The 22974-nt window shown below is 36.2% G+C and overlaps 1 protein-coding gene across 2 annotated transcripts; it reads right to left on the bottom strand.

Annotated features, from left to right (window-relative positions):
• LOC117343119 (sepiapterin reductase-like) lies at positions 1 to 22974 on the bottom strand. Of its 2 annotated transcripts, XM_033905432.1 has the most exons (5): positions 22332 to 22974; positions 21428 to 21531; positions 16684 to 16774; positions 1125 to 1277; positions 1 to 270 (listed from the first exon to the last, which is right to left on the bottom strand). In XM_033905432.1, exons 1-5 carry the CDS (start codon positions 22456 to 22458, stop codon positions 149 to 151), a joined length of 597 nt encoding a protein of 198 aa, XP_033761323.1. In that variant the 5' UTR covers positions 22459 to 22974; the 3' UTR covers positions 1 to 148. The 2 variants fall into 2 exon arrangements, with proteins under 2 accessions (XP_033761323.1, XP_033761322.1); XM_033905431.1 differs by lacking the exons at positions 16684 to 16774; positions 21428 to 21531; positions 22332 to 22974 and adding an exon at positions 1513 to 2118.

Genomic DNA, 22974 nt, shown 5'->3' with positions numbered 1-22974 from the left:
TGCTTAAGACCAAATTTGGTCGAAATGCGCTCAATACTGCATGACAAGAAGCGGTATTTACGAAAAGTTGACGGACAAGGGACGCCGCGCCACGACATAAGCTCAGCGGATCTTCGGATTACTGCTATACATATTTGTCAGTATATGGTTAGGATTTCTTAATATAGTTGTTCACGTATTCAGCGTTATCAAAGGTGTTGTCCTCCAGTACCTGTATCAGGTCGGCTACAGATTCCTCCGGTGTAAGCAACTTGCCGTCCTCACGTAGGCCTGAGAAATAAATCGGTAATTGTTTTAAGTCATAGCATACAATTACATTGTGTAACTATATGTAAATATAGAGTGTAATAAAACTGGGAGGCATAGGAAATAGAAGAAATTTGTGAGAAAGAATAGAAGGGTTAAGATCCCTAATTTATCACCAACAGTCAGGGTAAGAAATGGCTGTTCTAAAAGACTGTTCTAGAGGGGTCACTAACAACTATGGTTATATACTGGCGGATCAGTCTCTACATTGAACTATCTGGTAGTCCCCGATTTTGCAGGGGCACACTTTTAGTCGCATAACATGATAATACACAGTGGGATTGTGCACGCTTCACTTCAGAGCTTTCCAGTCACATGCACACGTTACGATGTACAGAAGGGTCATAGTGGATGAATGGGGAAGGCACTTAGACCTATAGATATACCTAAGTCATGACAGTTTCTACTATTTCATATCATCGCACAATTTCTGCACCAACATAGGTTGCAATAAAAATAGAGCATAATTTAATTGAGATCATATGCCTTCTATATGTATGAATAGATTTTCTCTTCGCGAGCTTTCAACTGGCCACTGACCTATTTTGTTCGATAATGAACAATAACCACTTTCTATATATCGTAGTATCCTCCACAATACACCCAATAAGACCCCTCCATACATCGTAACATGTGCCCGTGTTCCAATGACACGTACGCGAATTGAAATGGAAAGGTGGCAATCGACATGTAGTAACATATAGCAAAGACATTCAAATACTTATTTATCATAGTTTCATTGGATGTAAAGAAATAAAATCATTGAACATAAAACAAAGGTGTTACAACCAATAAAATCACAAAGAAAACTGACTAACCGTTTAGCGCTTTACGTAATGATGCTGAGGATACATTTGCTTCCATGTCTCGCATCATGTCTGTGTCAACAGCACCTGGAGCGTATGTCAGAATCCGAATAGATGGTTCTTCGGCAGAAAGGACTCGGAAGAACATATCACGGGCAGCTTTGCCTGAAATAAAAAAGATATGAAGGTCAATCACACAAACACAAGGTCATCCCTCTGACAAAATGTAAAGGTCGATCACTCACTTCAGAAGGTAACCCCCCCACCCATCCCACCCCCAACCCCTCCATACTAGACAAAATAGTTATGTTATAGAATTGAATATCGAATTTGGAATTAAAACCATCGTTAGGAACACATTATGGAAAATGGTGTCTGTTAAAAGATTATTTCAATGTACCTGCGCAGTAAAGGTGTAGAGACGGCATTGGACGCTGAGAAGCAAGTGACGTTATATTGACCACGGCTCGAGATAATGAAGGATCACAAAATGTTGCGAAGAAGTTTGTGTTGAGTAGAATCATGCCGCACAGATTTATGTCATAGTAAGATCGTACGCGGTTGACGTCACACAACTGAAGCGCGGCATTTTCTATGTCACCGGTTGTAGCACAGTTATGAACAAGCATCACCTGTTCAAAATCACCCTTTGAAAGTTTGTTTTCAGTAAGCAGACTGTCAAATATTCCATTAAAATATCCTTCATCGGTTTCTCCTTGGTTATACTGTCGAACTAATACCGTTATATTGGGAGTCGTTGCTTTCAATTCCGTCCTGACACTTTCCAAAGCCTCCACATTCCTGGCCATCAATACCAAGACGGAATTAGGAGGGAATTTGACCGCAAACTGCAGAGTTATGCATCTACCAAGTCCTCTACTGGCTCCGGTAATGGCTACAAAACTCTTCTTGAGGAAAATGTTCTCTCGTTTCTCCATGTCGTCTTTAAATTGATATTATAATATAACTTCCACAGTACGTAATGTATTGAACAACACGCAATTGTCACAGTTCACGTCCGTACCTCCGAAATTCCAATAGCTAAATGTAATGTGAATCTTGTGTATACAGATTGTACGTGTGCTGTGCTTGTTAGGTGTGGCACATTGAAAGTACGAAACCCGCATAAGACAAAAGCATCTAAGTGGTTCCTAGAAATGCGTCGTAACCGGGTTGGACTGTAATCAGACACTATTATCCTTGCGACTCTAGTAGCATTTACCATAACACATGATGTTAAACATGTTTTCATACTGTCAATGTAAAGGGCACATGTGCTGCAGGATATTTTGATCGGGGCTATGTGTCAGGATGTTGCTGGGAAATATGATATAGGTACTTGTATCAATACCACCACTAATATTAAAACACTTTCTTTATATTTGGACTATGTAACTATTAATAACCAGCCTTCCAATAAGTGCATTGCATATCGCACACAATGTCGTTATATTAGCATAATCTCAGTGTATGCAGCTGTACGCCACGTATGCAGTTTACCCAACATACACTGACCTATTTAAGATCCATCAGTTTGCAAATACAGAGTCAGCAAAGTGTGACACAGGTAAGTTTTCGTAATCTTTGTTACGTACCAACACACAGATAGCGTACTTCTGTGTTGTGTTGCGTAGTCACACTCGAGAAGTTCCGGGTGGCTATAGGCATACATACAGTTGAGTGAATAGTGTTCAAGTATACAATGTAAAACATACCATTTTTATTCATTTCGTTGTAGGGTTAACAAAGACAACATGTATGCTTTACTCTATGGAGACGCCACCCAAAAAACGAAAGCAAAACTGTTCATGATGATATGATGACGATGGCGTTGACACATACATGTACGTTACTGATCGCGAGGCCGGTCAATGACTCAAACGTTTGACAGACTTGGATATATCAACAAAGTCAGATCTGGTCGATTTAAACAAACACAAGTCAGTGATTTTTTCTCAGCTGCCGCAAAACGTGAGTAGCGCGATCTGACTTTAGGTAATTGTAGGCCTAAATAAAAGATTGAATACCACATAGATCTATATACAATGTCCAATGTTGTATTTTAGCCCACCATTATCAGATGGTGGGCTATTCAAATCGCCCTGCGTCCGTGGTCCGTGGTCCGTCCGTCCGTCCGTCCGTCCGGCCGTCCCTCCGTCCGTAAACAATTCTTGTTATATCTATATCTCAGAAAGTACTGAAGAGATCTTTCTCAAATTTCATATGTAGGTTTTCCTTGGTGCCTAGTTATGCATTTTGCGTTTTGAGACCAATCGGAAAACAACATGGCCGACAGGCAGCCATCTTGGACTTTGACAATTAAAGTTTGTTATCGCTATTTCTGAGAAAATGCTGATGGGATCTTTCTCAAATTTCATATGTAGGTTCCCCTTGGTGCCTAAAGTGCATATTCTGATTTGATACCAATCGAAAAACAACACGGCCGACAGGAGGTCATCTTGGATATTGACAATTGAAGTTTGTTATCGCTATTTCTCAGAAAGTACTGAAGGGATCTTTCTCAAATTTCATATGTAGGTTTCCCTTGGTGCTTTTTTTATGCAAATTGCATTTTGAGACCAATCAAAAACAACATGGCCGACAGGCAGCCATCTTGGATTTTGACAATTGAAGTTTGTTATCGCTATTTCTGAGAAAGTACTGAATGGAACTTTCACAAATTTCATATGTAGGTTTCCCTTGGTGCCTAGTTATGCATATTGCATTTTGAAACCAATCGGAAAACAACATGGCCGACAGGCAGCCATCTTGGATTTTGACAATTGAAGTTTGTTATCGCTTTTTCTGAGAAAGTACTGAATGGATCTTTCTCAAATTTCATATGTAGGTTCCCGTTGGTGCCTAGTTATGTATATTGCGTTTTGAGACCAATCGGAAAAGAACATGGCCGATAGGCAGCCATCTTGGATTTTGACAATTGAAGATTGTTACCGCTATTTCTGAGAAAGTACTGAAGGGATCTTTCTCAAATTTCATATGTAGGTTCCCCTTGGTGCCTCGTTATGTATATTGCATTTTGAGACCAATTGGAAAACAACATGGCCGACAGACAGCCATCTTGGATTTTGACAATTGAAGTTTGTTATCGCTATTTCTGAGAAAGTACTGAAGGGATCTTTCTCAAATTTCATATGTAGGTTCCCCTTGGTGCCTCATATTGCATTTTGGGACCAGTCTGTCCTGAAAACAATCTCGCAAACAAACAGCCATTATCGCTTAAATCTAAATTTCATATATAGCTAGGAGTCCCTTGTTTGAAAGGTACTGGAGGGATGTTTCTCAATTTGCACAGATTAGTAAAATGAAGGAAAAAGTAGGGAGAAGATCAATCTGACATAGAACATATGAAGATCATTCAATGGTGGGCGCCAAGATCCCTCTGGGATCTCTTGTTGATATTTAAAGCCACATACTCCCAAATAACCTAAAAGTCTAGTTGCCAACATGTATCAATGGCAATCAATTCACGCTCTCCTAACACTAAAAAGACCACTGGCCTGGACGCTTGACAGGGGAGAGTCCTTGAGACTTCAGAGTATAAAAATAACTCGCCGCATTTATTTATATCGCGAGATTTGTCACGGAACCGAGAACGAGGCTTTAACAACGTGCACTGCATATTTACTACACACATAGCCGTTGTTTACATATCGAGTATACGTGAACTTTGCCTAATAATGCTTTCATTTACAATGTAGACATATAAACAGAACATTCTCGTAATAATTGAACAAAATAAACAAACATTCATCTAAATGCTTAATTCTAAAATGTAGCAATATGCATACAACAAAACATCGATAAACATTTTAGATCGGTGAAGTTTACAATGTTCAAAAGGTAACCAGCGATCCAATAGACGTCCGGCAAAATCGGAAGTCGGGTCTATTCCCTTTTTTTCTCTCGCTAAGTTCTAACGAATCATTTCCTTTTCTAAGGAAATACTCGGGTTTGGCAAATTCCAGTCCCTTATACGGTTCTTTTTGGCAAAATATGTCTGTGTTTTGGCAGGCTAACGCATTGGGCGTTCCGCCATTTTGTATAGACTAACCGTCCATTGCATTATGGGATTATTTCTTATAGAAACTTGGTCTGTCGGACCCAGTTATTATTTTTTTGGGAATTCCCCGTATACTTTCATAAACACGCGTTTCCTCTAGTGTTTGATTCGCGATAATTTGTTGGGTATATATTAAGTCTGAAAAACTGTAAAGAGCTCGAAATGTAAACATTTCTTTGGGAGTATATGGCTTTAAATTATGGTGTGGCACATTGGAATACTACCCCAAATGATGCGAAACCCGTATAAGACGAAAGAATTTGAGTAATCCCTAGATATACAAAGTTGATATTTACACACAAAAAAGTATACGTAACAATACGTACGAGTGTCGTTGCAACGTTTCAAGGCCGAATGGTCTCTTTGACAAATTCTGGCAGTGTGGGCGAAAATCATGTTCACCAGAACGTCTGTGTGACGAAATGGTAACCATATATTTATTATCCCTCAGCTATGGATATTTCTTTTCAGTGTCCCTGACACTGACTCACTTTTGACCTTTAGTGTTGAGCCTTCGCCCATGTTTGCATGAGGTAGGCATTGGTTCTCTCCCCTAGGCGAGACATACCGTTACTGCTACTTCTGTTTAGCGCTCATGCTTGGTCAGCCTGTTGTGACCGAGTGAGGTGTCTTTCTGGCAGTATGCCTCAGTGAAGTATCACTATAAAATCGGCATTTGTTCCGCGCTATCACAAGGAGACAACACAAACATAACATCACAGCTTCCCAAACACACACATTCACCACATGAATGCATCTCGCAAACAGGGGAGACTATTTGCCCCTCGCTAACTCGAAGGCTAACTCGAGCCATGGACAGTTGTTGAAATCTATAAGGGTTTTGCTGGAAGTAGACCTATTGAAATTTTGTGGAGGGATTCACAATAATGGTACAACTTCTAGAATAAGAACTTCATGTAGGGTTTTAGGGTGTTTTTTTTCTTTCTTTTCGAGTATTTTGTCAAGCTTGGTATCACAGGGACTTGTGTGATAATTTGTAGGACCATGGCCCATTAGTCATGTAACTGTATTCTTGTAAATAGTGAATTGGAATTAAGATATAAGTGTTAAAAGAGCCTATATCATAAAAAGATTTAATAAAAATGCGTTGATGGGTTTTCCTCGGTTGATGAGCCGAATGGAGTCACGTGGGTGTGAGCGTTCTGTGTAAGGGAGATAACTTGTAATGTATTTTTAGCACTGATTTAGGTATCGTCTCAACACGGTTATTGTCTTCATCGTTAAATCCAGCATCATCACACAAATTGTTCATCACACCACCATCATCATCGTCGTCGTCGTCGTCATCGTCATCATCATCGTCGTCGTCGTCATCATCGTCATAATTCTAATCATTCAAAATTTCATAATCATTGAAACATTATATATAATTATCATCCTCATCTACATCCATCCACACATAGTCATTCCAATGTACAAGATGAAAATTCAAATAGTTCAAAACGAGGGTATTATGCCTGCAGGATTGGTAGTATATATTGATGATATAAGTCAAGGTTGGGGAGGGGAAAATTGAAAATTGATGATTATTTTGACTCACTGGTTCTATAACCATGGAAATGTTGAAAGTAATACTAAATCAAAGGCACTATTAAAGATCTTAATTGATATGTGCAGTAAGTTTTGTGAAGATATTGTGAACGGTTGCTGATACATGCTCCTTAAACGCCCAGGAATCCGTTGGTATATCCTCACAAACATTGGTTTGGCTGGGATAATTACCGTTTTGTTTATTATTTTGGTAATCTCTGTTGTTTTTATTCTTCACGAATAATTCATAAATAATATATGTATATATATATATATATACACACACATTAATATATTTCAGTAAATAGAAAATAACATTTTGACGCTAGTATCCTTAGTTTCTTTTATTGGTTACTTTTTCGTACAGGTAAGAAGATTCTTGTTAAAATATCTTACGACATTATGATGATATACGCATGCATCATTAATAAACACTTATCCGAATAAACATATTATATATCATTACAATGAATACATTGATAGTTATTCTCAGTTACTATAAACTTTAATAGTTATAGGTCTGTTTACCCTTCGAAATAAAGTATCAAATTACCCTTGCACAAAAATTGTCTTAACAAGAGGCACTCTGGGCATGTATCGCTCATCTTTAAATTGCAGTGATTATGGAGAAACACTTAAATTAAAGACTTTAATAAATTGTTCCATGTAACTCTTATAGGCCCCGACTCTTGCTCCTAGGATGTCAGACCTATCGTTTATACAACATTTATTTTCTTCCACCCCGGGATGCTTCAGACCAAATTTTGTCGAAATGCTCTCAATAGTTCATGACAAGAAATGGTTTTTACGAAAAGTTGACGGACGACAGACGAACGAGGGACGCTGCGTCACGACATAAGCTCAGCGGTTCTTCGGACCAGCAGAGTCAAAATTACTGCTGATAATATTTGTCAGTACGTATATGGTTTGGATTTCTTAATATAGCTGTTCACGTATTCAGCGTTATCAAAGGTGTTGTCCTCCAGTATCTGTATCAGGTCAGCTACAGATTCCTTCGGTGTTAGCAACTTGCCGTCCTCACGCAGGGCTGAGAAATAAATTGGTAATTGTTTTAAATCATCGCATTCAATTACATTATGTAACTGAAGGTAAACATAGAGTGTAATTAAACTGGGAAGACACAAACGAGTAAGGTCATATAGATATTATTGAGACACAAACAACTATGTTGAAAACCAACAGCAAGGGTCATATGGGACGGAAGTCAAGGGGATACCAACTTTATTTGTTTTTAGCTGTTTAAGGTTCATGACCACACTTCTGACATAAAATCACCGTTCTTACGAAGCGACTACGGTAATATAAATCACACCTGGGCGTATATGCCCATATTTTGCGAGCTTGCACTCACTTTTCATATATATTATTAATCTTGTTTAAAGCATTGGGATGGTGCTAAAACCAGGGCTATTGAGACAACACTCTCAGTAAATCCTATTGTAACACCGTCATGCTTGACCGCAGACACCAAAGGCTGGCTTCGAAACAGGTTTTATTAGTGAGGTACTGCATTGGGTATTTAACGAAATTAAAAACCGTTGCTATTTTTGAGTCCTCTTGCTTTTTAATGACTTTAAGAATATTTGTGTCATCGGCAAACATGTAAATATCCTAGTTTACTATTTCTGGTAGATCGTTAATAAATATCACGAATTCATGTCGTGACCTGTTTGACGTCCTGAAGATGTATAACATAAATGTATATACAGTCTACACAAAAGCCTTTGTCAATCGCCTCAGTGCTTTTATCTAGAACTTCTAGTAGTTGCAGTGATGTAGATCGTCTAGATATAAAGCCGTATTGTCTCGAAGCAAACATATGGTTTGCCCTCATGAATTTATCCCTGTGATCGCGCATTAGTGTTGCCATCACCGTAAAGACATCTTCGCTAGCCTAGGCTTCTGATTACGTTGCACTCCACGAACCAAGAACGTGGAGTGTAACGTAATCAAGAAGCCTTGGATAGCGAGGATGTCTTATAGACGACTGATGTCAAACTGATAGATCCAGACCATAGTTCCCTGAAACGTATTTGTCTCCCTTCTTGTATATATCGCATACTCGAGCTCTTTAACAATATTCGGGAACAGATCCTTTTTTTTTTAGTGTTTGGTTGAAAATTAAAGCAAGAGGGCCTTTTTAGAAATTCCGGATACATGTTGTCTAGTCCTGGAGATTTGTTTGGTTTCAGATTATTTAGTATCTTCATAACCATTCCGCTAGTAATCGTGAGTTTTGTTATGATGTTTCGGATTTCTTTAAGTGGCAGGGTAGGGTTCTCCCTGTCCTCTTCTTTGGAGAAGTTAGCGAGGACATCTGTGTTTTCTTTATCCACAATTACTTTCCTCGACTTATTTTCTTTATCCACAATTACTTTCCTCGACTTATTTTCGTTTGGATTTTCATATAGCTCTCCGATTTCCACAATTGTCTTTTGGTTTTGAGTTTATATATTTCCATATCATTTTTGGGTCCGTTTTTGCATTTTCTGCAAATGTCTTTTCATAATCCTTGCGTAACTTCCACGTCATCGCTTTGACCAGTTTCTCACTTCGATGTATTTCTTTTTACATTAAGGTTCGATGTAGATACCATTTGTTTTGAAAGCCGGTTTTTCAGTTTTATTTTTTTTTCTGATTTTAGGTTAACGGGAAATGTGTCAGTGTGTCTGTTGTTTTTGTCTGGTTTAATTAACTTTGTTGGCACATACTTATTCCCAATATCCTATATTTTCATTTTGAATATCTGCCAAGTTTCATTGGTTGTGTTTCAGACACTTTTAAAGTACCGCGTTACACCTTTGCATAGTACATATTTGACTGCTTTTACTATTAAAAGTGTACCGCGTTACACTTTTGCATGGTATACATTTGTCTACTTTTATTGTTTAAAAAGTACCATTGTTAACGTAACCGGATGTTATTGCTTGCAATCATGAAATAATAAACAAGTTGCAGCTGATTACAAATATATTCATTTATTTATTTATATACAGCTGATTAATCCTAACACACGCAAATATCCCCAAGCATACACTATATACACAATCCTCTCACACCTACAACATTGAAACTATGCCCCATTAGCAAAGAATATATTACATAATAGATATATATTTTTTATATACACCACACTGTCCTATGAACAACACCTAAAATCAGTCTGTAGTTTTCCACAATGTCACAGTTCATCATCTAACATTTGCCTCTTCATCCAATACAATGTTGTCCATGATCCTGAACAATGAGTCCATATAGCTGATCTGTAGTTCAGCTTCCGCATGTCCTCATCTCCACAAAACATCACACAGATGTACCAGAAAGATAGCCCAGAAACATAGCCTGTCACAGGTCAAATCACATGACCTTAATATAAGCCCTGGAATGGGTCGATATCACAAAGGTTTCCATCAATTACACATCGATATGCGTGACCATACAGGTTTCCATCAATTACACATTAATATGTGTGTAACATACAGGTTTCCGTAGATTCTGACGCCCATCAATGTACCAACAGTAGGTCGACAACAATAATGAAGCTCAGTATCGGCGTCCATAGTTTCTGATGTCGTCAGCATTCACCATATCGAAGATATGACAGCGGAAAAAGCTACAACATAATAATAACATCCTATGACTAATTGTTATTATTAATATATACAATAAGACTTATTAAAATATAACATTCTAACCTGTTTACTTTTACATTCCACAGCGTACAACCACGTACATACCACAGGTACTTGGGGTCAGGAACTAAAGTTATAATAGAATTGTCCAATTTTAATTTGTAACATCATTTCTTGTCTATTTATGCACCGATACAACATTGAAATCGATTATAAAGCGCTTTAAAAAAAAAAAAAACACCCTCTATATTATAACAACAAGAAACGGGTGGTTTTTTTTTAAAAAGCGCTTTATAATCGATTTCAATGTAGTATCGGTGCATAAATAGACAAGAAATGATGTTACAAATTAAAATTGGACAATTCCATTATAACTTTAGTTCCTGACCCCAAGTACCTGTGGTACATACCTCACCGTGTAAACATACGGGAACACCCACAGTTATCACTGCATACATGTTCAATACATACACAATTATGAATAACTTTTACTAATTGTACACTTTAATATATCTAATCACTGACATTTCCCATAAGGTATTCGTAAATAAATCACGCACACCCGATATAATACTCGTACTCGCTCACCTCCGTGCATGCATTCCTTACCTGTAAACAACTCGCTACCGAACACCTGACCTAAATCATATAATAGCGTTGCTATACACCAATATATCGCTTATTGTACAATAAACACAGTACAGACATATCAATAAACTAACCTAAAATAAAGTAGACTTATTAATGAACTTAAACCTGCACACCTGTATCACACCTGTATTTGAAATCTGTTTCCAACCTGTATACATGCGCAGTCGTCCACTTCCGTACTTACCTGAGTTAACTATCGTGCATACACGCGCGTAATTCAAACTACATGTATAATATATTTACCAACAAATGTCGGTGTGTGACAACCATATCCTGCTTGTAATCTTTACACTTTCAAGAGCTAATATATTGCAAAAATGATGAAAAATAACATGTTGGACGATATCGGCGGGACACATTAAATATATTTTTACGCTAACTGTGACCAACCGATTGCGAACATTGTACACATTTTGATACATTTTGTAGTTAAAAATGTACCGCGTTACTCGTCGGTGATACATATTTAACTCATTTTATATTCAAGTGTACCGACCGGTGTCGGTACACGTTTGAATAACGTTTTGTTAAAAAAAATGTACCGGCCGGTTTCGGCTATATTACACATTTGAATTGATTTTTGTTCAAAAGTGTACCGACCGGTTTCGGCTATGGTACACATTTGAATAACGTGTTTTGTTAAAAAATGTACCGGCCAGTTTCGGCTATAGTAATTTGAGTATTTTTTTGTTCAAAAGTGTAACGTATTGATAGCAAATACCGGCCAGACGTGATTTACCTCCAACCTAAATTCGTTCGGATATGACCTTTTTAGATTTGATATGTCACATTTCCTTCAATCGAGAAATAAATGCAGTAATTGTCTTTTGAGCATGAATGACGAGAATTCCTTTCATAGCATCTGGTGAATCCGTTAAACGAAATAGATCCTTTGATTGACATATTGATCAAACGTTTTCGTATTGTTTAATTTGTTGTAGATCGTCGTCAAGTGTGATTTGTCTCTCGGATAAAGATGGAGGACTTTCGTATCCCATATTACCACCGTCTATTTTGCCCATTTTCCGTACTCACCTCCTTGTCATCGAAACACTCCTTGTAAGTTTGCATCAAGAGTCCATCCCATTTAATGCTATGCTCATCGGATAAATAATACTAAGGCTTGATGTTTGTCAGTTGCTTTGATATATCGGTATCATGTAGACATCCACGGTTCGAAACGGCGAAGTTGATTGCAGATTGCGCTGTGTAAACGTCTTGCAATAAGAGATATGCTATATTATACATTGGCAGTTTCTTGTCTACTTTGAGTTTATAAAGTTTTATAAAGACAAACTTTTTTTTTTCTCTAAATACAAACAATTTAAATAAAAATCAAACAATATACAAATGATTATAACATTTTCCGATTCGGAGAATGATCGGAATATCATAGTTGATACACATCAGGTGCAGTTTATAGTTTCCAGCTCATGTCGGAGAGCAACATGTAAACTTTGTCTACAGCCACTAGCATCAAGATCTCCAACTTGTTCTCCGCCAACTGGACACATGTAGGACTTGTTATATCCGTTTGATCAGTGTCTTCGAGAAAGAAACATTTTACAAAATCTGACATGAAATATATATTGAGGTAATGCCATATGTATTCCTTTTGCCACATATGCTGCAGTTATACTACCAAGACGATTTTGAAAGCCCTGCTGCAGTGGATGCAGAAATTCTAATTCAGTATATTTCTTCAAAACTCTATAATGTATCATTTTTTTCAAACAATTTTATATAACATGAGTGAAAGTGATACCCCTATAGTTATTTGGGTCGTTAAATGTTTGTCACACACTGAGTTAGTTATTGAAAATGTCTGATCGGTTATAATGCTTTTGTACTTTATTGGGGGAAATCAATATGCATGTATATATGATTACCACCAGAAAGACTGTCCCCTAGGACATACTTCAGATATCCAAACAGCCTCATATAACTCATTCTTTATGTAAACCCTGAGGGATCGGAGGTTTCTTCCGCGTCTTCTATTGATGGAACATTGCAGAGATCTTCTTGTCCCATAGCAATACTTGGGATCTTCAATTCTTTCCTGTTTTCTTACTTCAGGTGCCCACTCGACAACCGTCCTCATATGACGTGAAACCCTTAAACTCCACACAGCAGCTAAGATCGTATAATGATTGTCAACACAACAGCTAATGTCATATAAATGTGTCAACACAACAGCTGATGTCATATAATGATTGTCAACACAACAGCTAAATGATTTTCAACACAACAGCTAAGATCGTATAATGATTGTCAACACAACAGCTAATGCCATATAATTGTGTCAACACGACAGCTAATGTCATATAATGATTGTGTCAACATGACATCCAAGGTCATATAATGTTTGTGTCAAACACAATAGCTAAGGTCATATAATGATTGTGTCAAACACAACAGCTAAGGTCATATAATGATTGTGTCAAACACAACAGCTAAGGTCATATAATGATTGTGTCAAACACAACAGCTAAGGTCATATAATGATTGTGTCAAACACAACAGCTAAGGTCATATAATGATTGTGTCAACACAACAGCTAAGGTCATATAATGATTGTGTCAACACAACAGCTAAGGTCATATAATTGTGTCAACACAACAGCTAAGGTCATATAAAGATTGTGTCAACACAACAGATAAGGTCATATAATTGTGTCAACACAACAGCAAAGGTCATATAATGATTGTGTCAACACGACATCCAAGGTCATATAATGATTGTCAACACAACAGCTAAGGTCATATAAAGATTGACAACAGCTAAGGTCATATAATGATTGTGTCAACACAACACCAAAGGTCATATAATTGTGTCAACACAACAGCTAAGGTCATATAATGATTGTGTCAACACGACATCCAAGGTCATATAATGATTGTGTCAACACAACAGCAAAGGTCATATAATGATTGTCAACACAACAGCTAAGGTCAGATAATGTTTGTGTCAACACGACATCCAAGGTCATATAAAGATGAAGCCCATTCATCATCCAATGTCAAATAGGAATTGTAGAAAAAATGCCTTCAGTGAATAACAATCATAGCTATATTTTATTCAAATGTTTACAACAAGCACTGTATATAAGTATCAATATTTTCCTTTGAACTGAAAAAAAGCTAAACAATTTATATTAATTCATCTCTCACTCTTGACAGTCACTAGTATTTGAAAAAAAAGAGTTTCAAACGGAATTAGCACTCGAAGATAGATAAATATATACTATAGGATTATAGTTTAATCTATTTCAGATATATCCATTATTCTACATGTATTTGTACATCTCTCCATTGAGATTTGCACTAGTGCAATTTTAACCAGTTCATTTATCTAGTTTCTCGCATAGAGGGGACATTGCTCCCCCGCAGTTAAAGTCATCCCAAAGAAAATCATAGTACTTGGGCATGTTTAAGCAGTCAGCGTTTGGTCCCAGTCCGCCAGAACTGCTCGGCTGTCCTGCTTTCCAGCCATAGTATGTCGACATCGAAGAACCGGTAGTTGTCCATACCCAGGTACCTTCCTCAACGCTGTCGGATGCACCCAACCACATACCAATTAATCCTACGGAATATACAGATAGTTAACATTTATGTGTTGCTTTGGTTTTTTTTTTTTTTTTTTAACGTCCTATTAACAGCTAAGGTCATTTAAGGACGGCCTCCCGGGCGTGCGACATGCATGCGTGTGTTGAGTGCGTATGTGTGTTTTGGGAGGCTGCGGTATGTTCGGGTTAAGTCTCCTTGTGATATGCCGGAACTTTTGCCGATTTATAGTGCTACCTCACTGAAGCATACTGCCGAAGACACCCAGAAGGACACCCCACCCGGTCACATTATACTGACAATGGGCGAACCAGTCGTCCCACTCCGTGTATGCTGAGCGCAAAGCAGGAGCAGCAACTACCGTTTTTAAAAACTCTGGTATGTCTCGGCCAGGGGACAGAACTCAAAGCCTTCCTCATGTGTTGCATGGACAATATTAACATCATGTATCATATAACAATGAATAAATTATGTTTCATGATTAATTGTCTTAGTTTCTAACTCATTGACTTAACTTTATAAAACGGAAATATATGGAGTCTATTGAAATGTATCTTAAATATACAAATGTCCTAACCCAGGTATTCAGAGAATCGAAGGAGGGAAAGAAGCGCTGGTTTTCATATGGTTGAACCTAACAAATGCGTTTGGTTCAATTTCCCAAAAGCTGGTCCCAACTTCTCTGGAGCCCCAATGACAAAAAAAAACCCACAACAATGGCCAGAGAAGATATGACATCTGCTGGAAAGATTCGGTCGACAGTGGCCATGGTTCACAGTTCCGGACATCACAACCTTGTGACAACGCATTGAAAAGTGAATAGTCACAGGCTTTACAGTGTCAGCGATCAATTTCCTCGCGGCCAAGAATCTTATGGTGACGCCTGGGAAGAAGATGAGTAGAGGACCATGGATGAAGATTGGAATACGACAACCTCCAGTCAGAGCTTTTACGGATGGCATGACGAGCAGCACGAAGAAAGTCATCGAGGCGAGATGGATTATTAGAGAAGCGGTCTCTCGATCTGGTGGCAGACTGTCAGTAGGGAATATTGAAAGTGTGGTACCTTCCAGTGGAGGCGAGATGCCGAGGATTTGTTGGGCAGTGTATATATACGGAGGGCTCTGTGTGTCGTTCGAATCATTGGGGCGAAACCTGATAGGACGTTTGTCCAGAGAACTCGCAACCCAGAGGTGGAGGGCTAGTGATAACGTGTCGGGACACCTTAACCACTCGGCCACCGCGGCCCCCTAAGCAGATTGGACTTCTGTCCAGAGAATCAGATAGGGCATCAATCTGGCTGTGGAGGAAGGGAGATGAACAGTGGAAAGTGTAACACGCTATGATGACATACCAAGTTTGTTTCAGTCATAAAGGGGGACTAGCGGACAGTGAGTGATGCAGTGGACAGCGCCCGAAACAATCAAGGAAGGGGGATAAACCTGATGATGGGACCATGATGCATCAGCACCATCAATGTGTATACAGGAAAAAGATGCTACATCAGCGCCGGGCGGGTACACGGCTTCTCTCAAAACCGCACCAGTTACACTCATTGTATAAAAATGTATCCAGTTAACACCCAACAGATGGAGAAAAATTAACACGAAAACAGCGCCCTAAAATAACTCAATTCCTTACAAAATATAGAAGTGTGCATGAAAGAATTTCGTTGGGGCGCAATCGATTATTTTTTACTTTTAAAAGACGAAAAAAATCATCAAACTTTAGGAGTAATGTCAATAACGTGTACGAAAATTACACGGATATAACTGTATAAGCTTTGGTTTTCTCTCTCCGTGAACAGAACTCGCAGTCCTCCTTTCCTGCAGGGACACTCGATATCACAAATAAATTGGAGACGTCGCCATGGATGAGCTGTAAAAGTCGGTGGTGCAGTAAATGTATTTTGAAGACTTCAGTGTTCCTAAGTACACAAGTTCACAAAAATACTTTTTCATGTGTCAAAAAGGCTCCAAGATCGCGTGATAAAGGCGGCCTGATGTGACAACCATTGTAGTCTAAACGAAGTAGCATGGCCGAAAGATCTGTATCTTATTACATATATGTACCTGGTCTACACACTGCGATTTCCAGAAGAAATGTTGCCTTCAGTTCATTTTCCACCTCGGCCAGCCTGGCGTCCCATTTCTGACAGTATGTCTAGGTGAAGTGTAGACAATATATCAGAGGTAAATTATAGACAATATATCGCAGGTAAATTATAGACAATTTATCACAGGTAAATTATAGACAGTATATCACAGAAAAAAGTGTAGACAATATATCACAGGTAAGGTATAGACAATATATCACAGGTAAGGTATAGACAATATATCACAGGTAAAGTATAGACAATATATCACGGGTAAAGTATAGACAATATATCACAGGTAAGGTATAGACAATATATCACAGGTAAAGTGTAGATAATATATCACAGGTAAAGTATAGACAATATATCATAGGTAAAGTATAGACAATATATCACAGGTAAGGTATAGACAATATATCACAGGTAAAGTGTAGATAATATATCACAGGTAAAGTATAGACAATATATCATAGGTAAAGTATAGATAATAAATCACAGGTAAAGTATAGACAATATATCACAGGTAAAGTATAGACAATATATCACAGGTAAGGTATAGACAATATATCACAGGTAAAGTATAGACAATACATCACAGGTAAAGTATAGACAATATATCACAGGTAAAGTATAGACAATATATCAAAGGTAAAGTATAGACAATATATCACAGGTAAAGTATAGACAATATATCACAGGTAAAGTATAGACAATATATCACAGGTAAAGTATAGACAATATATCACAGGTAAAGTATAGACAATATATCACAGGTAAGGTATAGACAATATATAACAGGTAAAGTATAGACAATATATCACAGGTAAAGTATAGACAATATATCACAGGTAAGGTATAGACAATATATCACAGGTAAAGTATAGACAATATATCACAAATAAAGTACAGACAATATATCACAGGTAAAGTATAGACAATATATCACAAATAAAGTACAGACAATATATCACAGGTAAAGTATAGACAATATATCACAGGTAAAGTATAGACAATATATCACAGGTAAAGTATAGACAATATATCACAGGTAAAGTATAGACAATATATCACAGGTAAGGTATAGACAATATATCACAGGTAAAGTATAGACAATATATCACAGGTAAAGTATAGACAATATATCACAGGTAAAGTATAGACAATATATCACAGATAAAGCATAGACAATAAATCACAGGTAAAATATAGACAATATATCACGGGTAAAGTATAGACAATATATCACAGGTAAAGTATAGACAATATATCACAGGTAAAGTATAGACAATATATCACAGGTAAAGTATAGACAATGTATCACAGGTAAAGTATAGACAATATATCACAGGTAACGTATAGACAATATATCACAGGTAAAGTATAGACAATATATCACAGGTAAAGTATAGACAAAATATCACAGGTAAAATATAGACAATATATCACGGGTTAAGTGTAGACAATATATCACATGTAAAGTATAGACAATATATCACAGGTAAAGTATAGACAATATACCACAGGTAATATATAGACAATATACCACAGGTAAAGTATAGACAATATATATAACAGGTAAAGTATAGACAATATATCACAGGTAAAGTACAGACAATATATCACAGGTAAGGTATAGACAATGTATCACGGGTAAAATATAGACAATATATCACAGGTAAAGTATAGACAATATATCACAGGTAAGGTATAGACAATATATCACAGGTAAAGTACAGACAATATATCACAGGTAAAGTGTAGACAATATATATAACAGGTAAAGTATAAACAATATATCACATGTAAAGTATTGACAATATATCACAGGTAAAGTATAGACAATATATCACAGGTAAAGCATAGACAATATATACAACAGGTATAGTGTAGACAATATATCACAGGTAAGGTATAGACAATACATCACAGGTAAAGTATAGACAATATATCACAGGTAAAGTGTAGACGATATATCGTAGGTAAATTATAGACAATCTATCACAGGTTAAGTACAGGCAATATATCGCAGGTAAAGTATAGACAATCTATCACAGGTAAAGTATAGACAATATATCAAAGGTAAGGTATAGACAATATATCACAGGTAAAGTATAGACAATACATCACAGGAAAAGTATAGACAATATATAACAGGTAAAGTGTAGACAATATATCACAGGTAAAGTATTGACAATATATCACAGGTAAAGTATAGACAATATATCACAGGTAAAGTATAGACAATATATCACAGGTAAAGTATAGACAATATATCACAGGTAAAGTATAGACAATATATCACAGGTAAAGTATAGACAATACATCACAGGTAAAGTATAGACAATATATCACAGGTAAGGTATAGACAATATATCACAGGTAAAGTATAGACAATATATCACAGGTAAAGTATAGACAATATATCAAAGGTAAGGTATAGACAATATATCACAGGTAAAGTATAGACAATACATCACAGGTAAAGTATAGACAATATATAACAGGTAAAGTGTAGATAATATATCACAGGTAAAGTATTGACAATATATCACAGGTAAGGTATAGACAATATATCACAGGTAAAGTATAGACAATACATCACAGGTAAAGTATAGACAATATATATAACAGGTAAAGTATAGACAATATATCACAGGTAAAGTATTGACAATATATCACAGGTAAAGTATAGACAATATATCGCAGGTAAAGTATAGACAATATATCACAGGTAAAGTATAGACAATATATCACAGGTAAGGTATAGACAATATACCACAGGTAAAGTATAGACAATATATCACAGGTAAAGTGTAGACAATATATCACAGGTAAACTATAGACAATATATCACAGGTAAAGTATAGACAATGTATCACAGGTAAAGTACGGACAATTTGATATATCACAGGTAAGGTATAGACAATCTATCACAGGTAAAGTATAGACAATATATATAACAGGTAAAGTATAGACAATATATCACAGGTAAAGTATAGACAATATATCACAGATTAATATAGACAATATACCACAGGTAAGGTATAGACAATATATCATAGGTAAAGTGTAGACAATATACCACAGGTAAAGTATAGACAATATATCACAGGTAGAGTATAGACAATATATCACAGGTAAAGTGTAGACAATATATCACAGGTAAGGTATAGACAATATATCACAGGTAGAGTAGAGACAATATATATTTCAGGTAAGGTATAGACAATATATCACGGGTAAAGTATAGACAATATATCACAGGTAAGGTATAGACAATATATCACAGGTAAAGTGTAGACAATATATCACAGGTAACGTATAGACAATATATCACAGGTAGAGTATAGACAATATATATTTCAGGTAAGGTATAGACAATATATCACAGGTAAAGTATAGACAATATATCACAGGTAAAGTATAGACAATATATCACAGGTAAAGTGTAGACAATATATCACAGGTAACGTATAGACAATATATCACAGGTAGAGTATAGACAATATATATTTCAGGTAAGGTATAGACAATATATCACAGGTAAAGTATAGACAATATATCACAGGTAAAGTATAGACAATATATATTTCAGGTAAGGTATAGACAATATATCACGGGTAAAGTATAGACAATATATCACAGGTAAAGTATAGACAATATATATTTCAGGTAAGGTATAGACAATATATCACAGGTAAAGTATACACAATATATCACAGGTAAAGTATGGACAATATATCACAGGTAAAGTATAGACAATATATCACGGGTAAAGTATAGACAATATATCACAGGTAAAGTATAGACAGTATACCACAGGTAAAGTATAGACAATATATCACAGGTAAAGTATAGACAATATATCACAGGTAAAGTATAGACAATATATCACAGGTAAGGTATAGACAATATATCACAGGTAAAGTGTAGACAATATATCACAGGTAACGTATAGACAATATATCACAGGTAATGTATAGACAATATATCACAGGTAAAGTATAGACAATATATCACAGGTAATGTATAGACAATATATCACAGGTAAAGTATAGACAATATATAACAGGTAAAGTATAGACAATATACCACAGGTAAAGTATAGACAATATATTACAGGTAAAGTATAGACAAGATATCACAGGTAAAGTATAGACAATATATCACAGGTAAAGTACAGACAATATATCACAGGTAAGGTATAGACAATGTATCACAGGTAAGGTATAGACAATATATCACAGGTAAAGTGTAGACAATATATAACAGGTAAAGTATAGACAATATATCACAGGTAAAGTATAGACAATATATCACAGGTAAAATATAGACAATATATCACAGGTAAAGTATAGACAATATATCACGGGTAAAGTATAGACAATATATCACAGGTAAGGTATAGACAATATATCACAGATAAAGTATAGACAATACATCACAGGTAAAGTATAGTAAAGTATATTGCGTTATGCAAAGTTGTGTAATTACCAAAGAATAGTATTGTTTTCAGCGTTCATCTTATATTGAAACAGGATACGTTTTACCAGTAATCATTCTTAATAAACAACAAGAGGAAAATACAGAAAATAATACCGATGAAGTTGCCCTACTTTGTAACCATAATACTATCCCGCTATTTTATACAAATAACAGACTATATGACAATCCTTTTTAAAACTTATTTTATGACCGGGCCTTTGGAAGAATATTCCTACCACAGATTCTGTCCAGTTCATAGCTACGTCGGCAATGAGGAAACATGATGTTTCAAACCTGTGCCATCCGAGTGGACAGCCGGCATCTTTCCCTGAGGTTTGTACTGGAAGAAATAATTATTACTTGAAAGACCACTTGACAAAATAACTAAAACGTCCTTAGTTTAGTTGAAATACGTAATGCTTCAGTACAGTATACGACTTTACCTTCGATAGTTAAGCAATCTGAACTATATATGCTACATCAATCAGTTTCAGTTCTTCTTGTATTCATTTTCTTTATATTAAACGAGTGCAGAAAAATAATTAATGATTTTAACATGTGTGTTGTGAGAAAGAAGAAAACTTTTTTCTTATAATTTTTTTTTTTTAAGAAAAACTTTTTTTTTTGTTATCTAGAGAAATGTATTCTCGCTTGTAATACGTATGTTTTCAAATATTACCACAAAACTTGTTCTTATATCAATTGTTATTGCTTTGATTTAGAATTCCAAAACGTAGCAGTAAATTGAAATAGGTGGAAAGTTGAATTGTTTGAACGAACTGGCGTTAAAAAAATTTAAAATATTTAAATACAATGCAACAAAACAGGAAGTTGTTCAATAAGAAAAAATAACGCAAATTTTGATTTAAATGAGTATGTTTTTCTTCACGTAAACAAGAGTAAAACTTCTTTTCGAAAGTTTTTTGAATTTTTTTGAAGGTTTTGAACTACAATCAAATGTTACGAGAAGCAATAGTCAAATTTATATTTTAACGACATACTTAAGAGAACCAATACATTTTTTATGTTTTACATATTTTGTTTGTTTGGTGTTGATTCGCTTCATACTCATTTTTACTCGGCAATGACTACATGTGATATTTAAAACATATTATCTTTAACAACATTAAACCAACTTACTTAGACTCCAGGCAGAAGAGGAGTTCTGCGGTTGTCGTTCCAGCCATTTTCTGTGACGTACACAAATGGAAGTGACCGCTATATAGGAAATAGAATGGCATCCGTCCGTCATTAGGCATTGTATCATACAGTTAAAAAGGGTAAAGGCTGTCGTAGATACGAGTTCGGAGTCTTGTGAATAGTTCCGGAGTGAGGTCGCTTCTGTCCAGTAACCCTCAAGACATCTGACGTATCGGAAACTGTACAGCAGGAATCATGTCATCAATAACAAGTACATTATATTAACATCTACCATAAAATAAAGAAAAATAAAACAAAACAAAAACAAAAAAACTCAGAGGTAAGATGGATGGATGGATGGATGGATGGATGGAGTTTTGTGTTTGTTAGGGTTATTTTGGGGCGGAGTATTCTTGTAGTAGCTGGTGGCTACCTCACTGAGCAACATACGGGAGGCCCGTCGTATACCATCCAGATAAATTAGGGCTAAGTGTCTTGCACAAGGACACAATCACGATAGGGCAAACCAATCCGTTTATCGGCATTCCGAGAAAAACCACAGACGTCTGCTTCTGATTAGTATTAGCAAGGAAAAAAATAAACCATACTCATACTATATCGCCTGTGGAACGGAAGTAGACTT

This window comes from Pecten maximus, chromosome 15 (genome assembly GCF_902652985.1).
Source record: "Pecten maximus chromosome 15, xPecMax1.1, whole genome shotgun sequence".
NCBI lineage: Eukaryota > Metazoa > Mollusca > Bivalvia > Pectinida > Pectinidae > Pecten > Pecten maximus.
Note: the sequence above shows the minus strand (reverse complement) of the source record. Positions and strands in the feature narration are given on the sequence as shown.

Coding starts and splice junctions, on each gene's coding strand:
- LOC117343119 (XM_033905431.1), bottom strand. CDS start 2,050: ATGGAGAAACGAGAGAACATTTTCCTCAAGAAGAGTTTTGTAGCCATT. Junction 1,278..1,512: donor TCTACACCTTTACTGCGCAG/GTACATTGAAAT, acceptor TTTTTATTTCAG/GCAAAGCTGCCCGTGATATG. Junction 271..1,124: donor ATTACGTAAAGCGCTAAACG/GTTAGTCAGTTT, acceptor TTTATTTCTCAG/GCCTACGTGAGGACGGCAAG.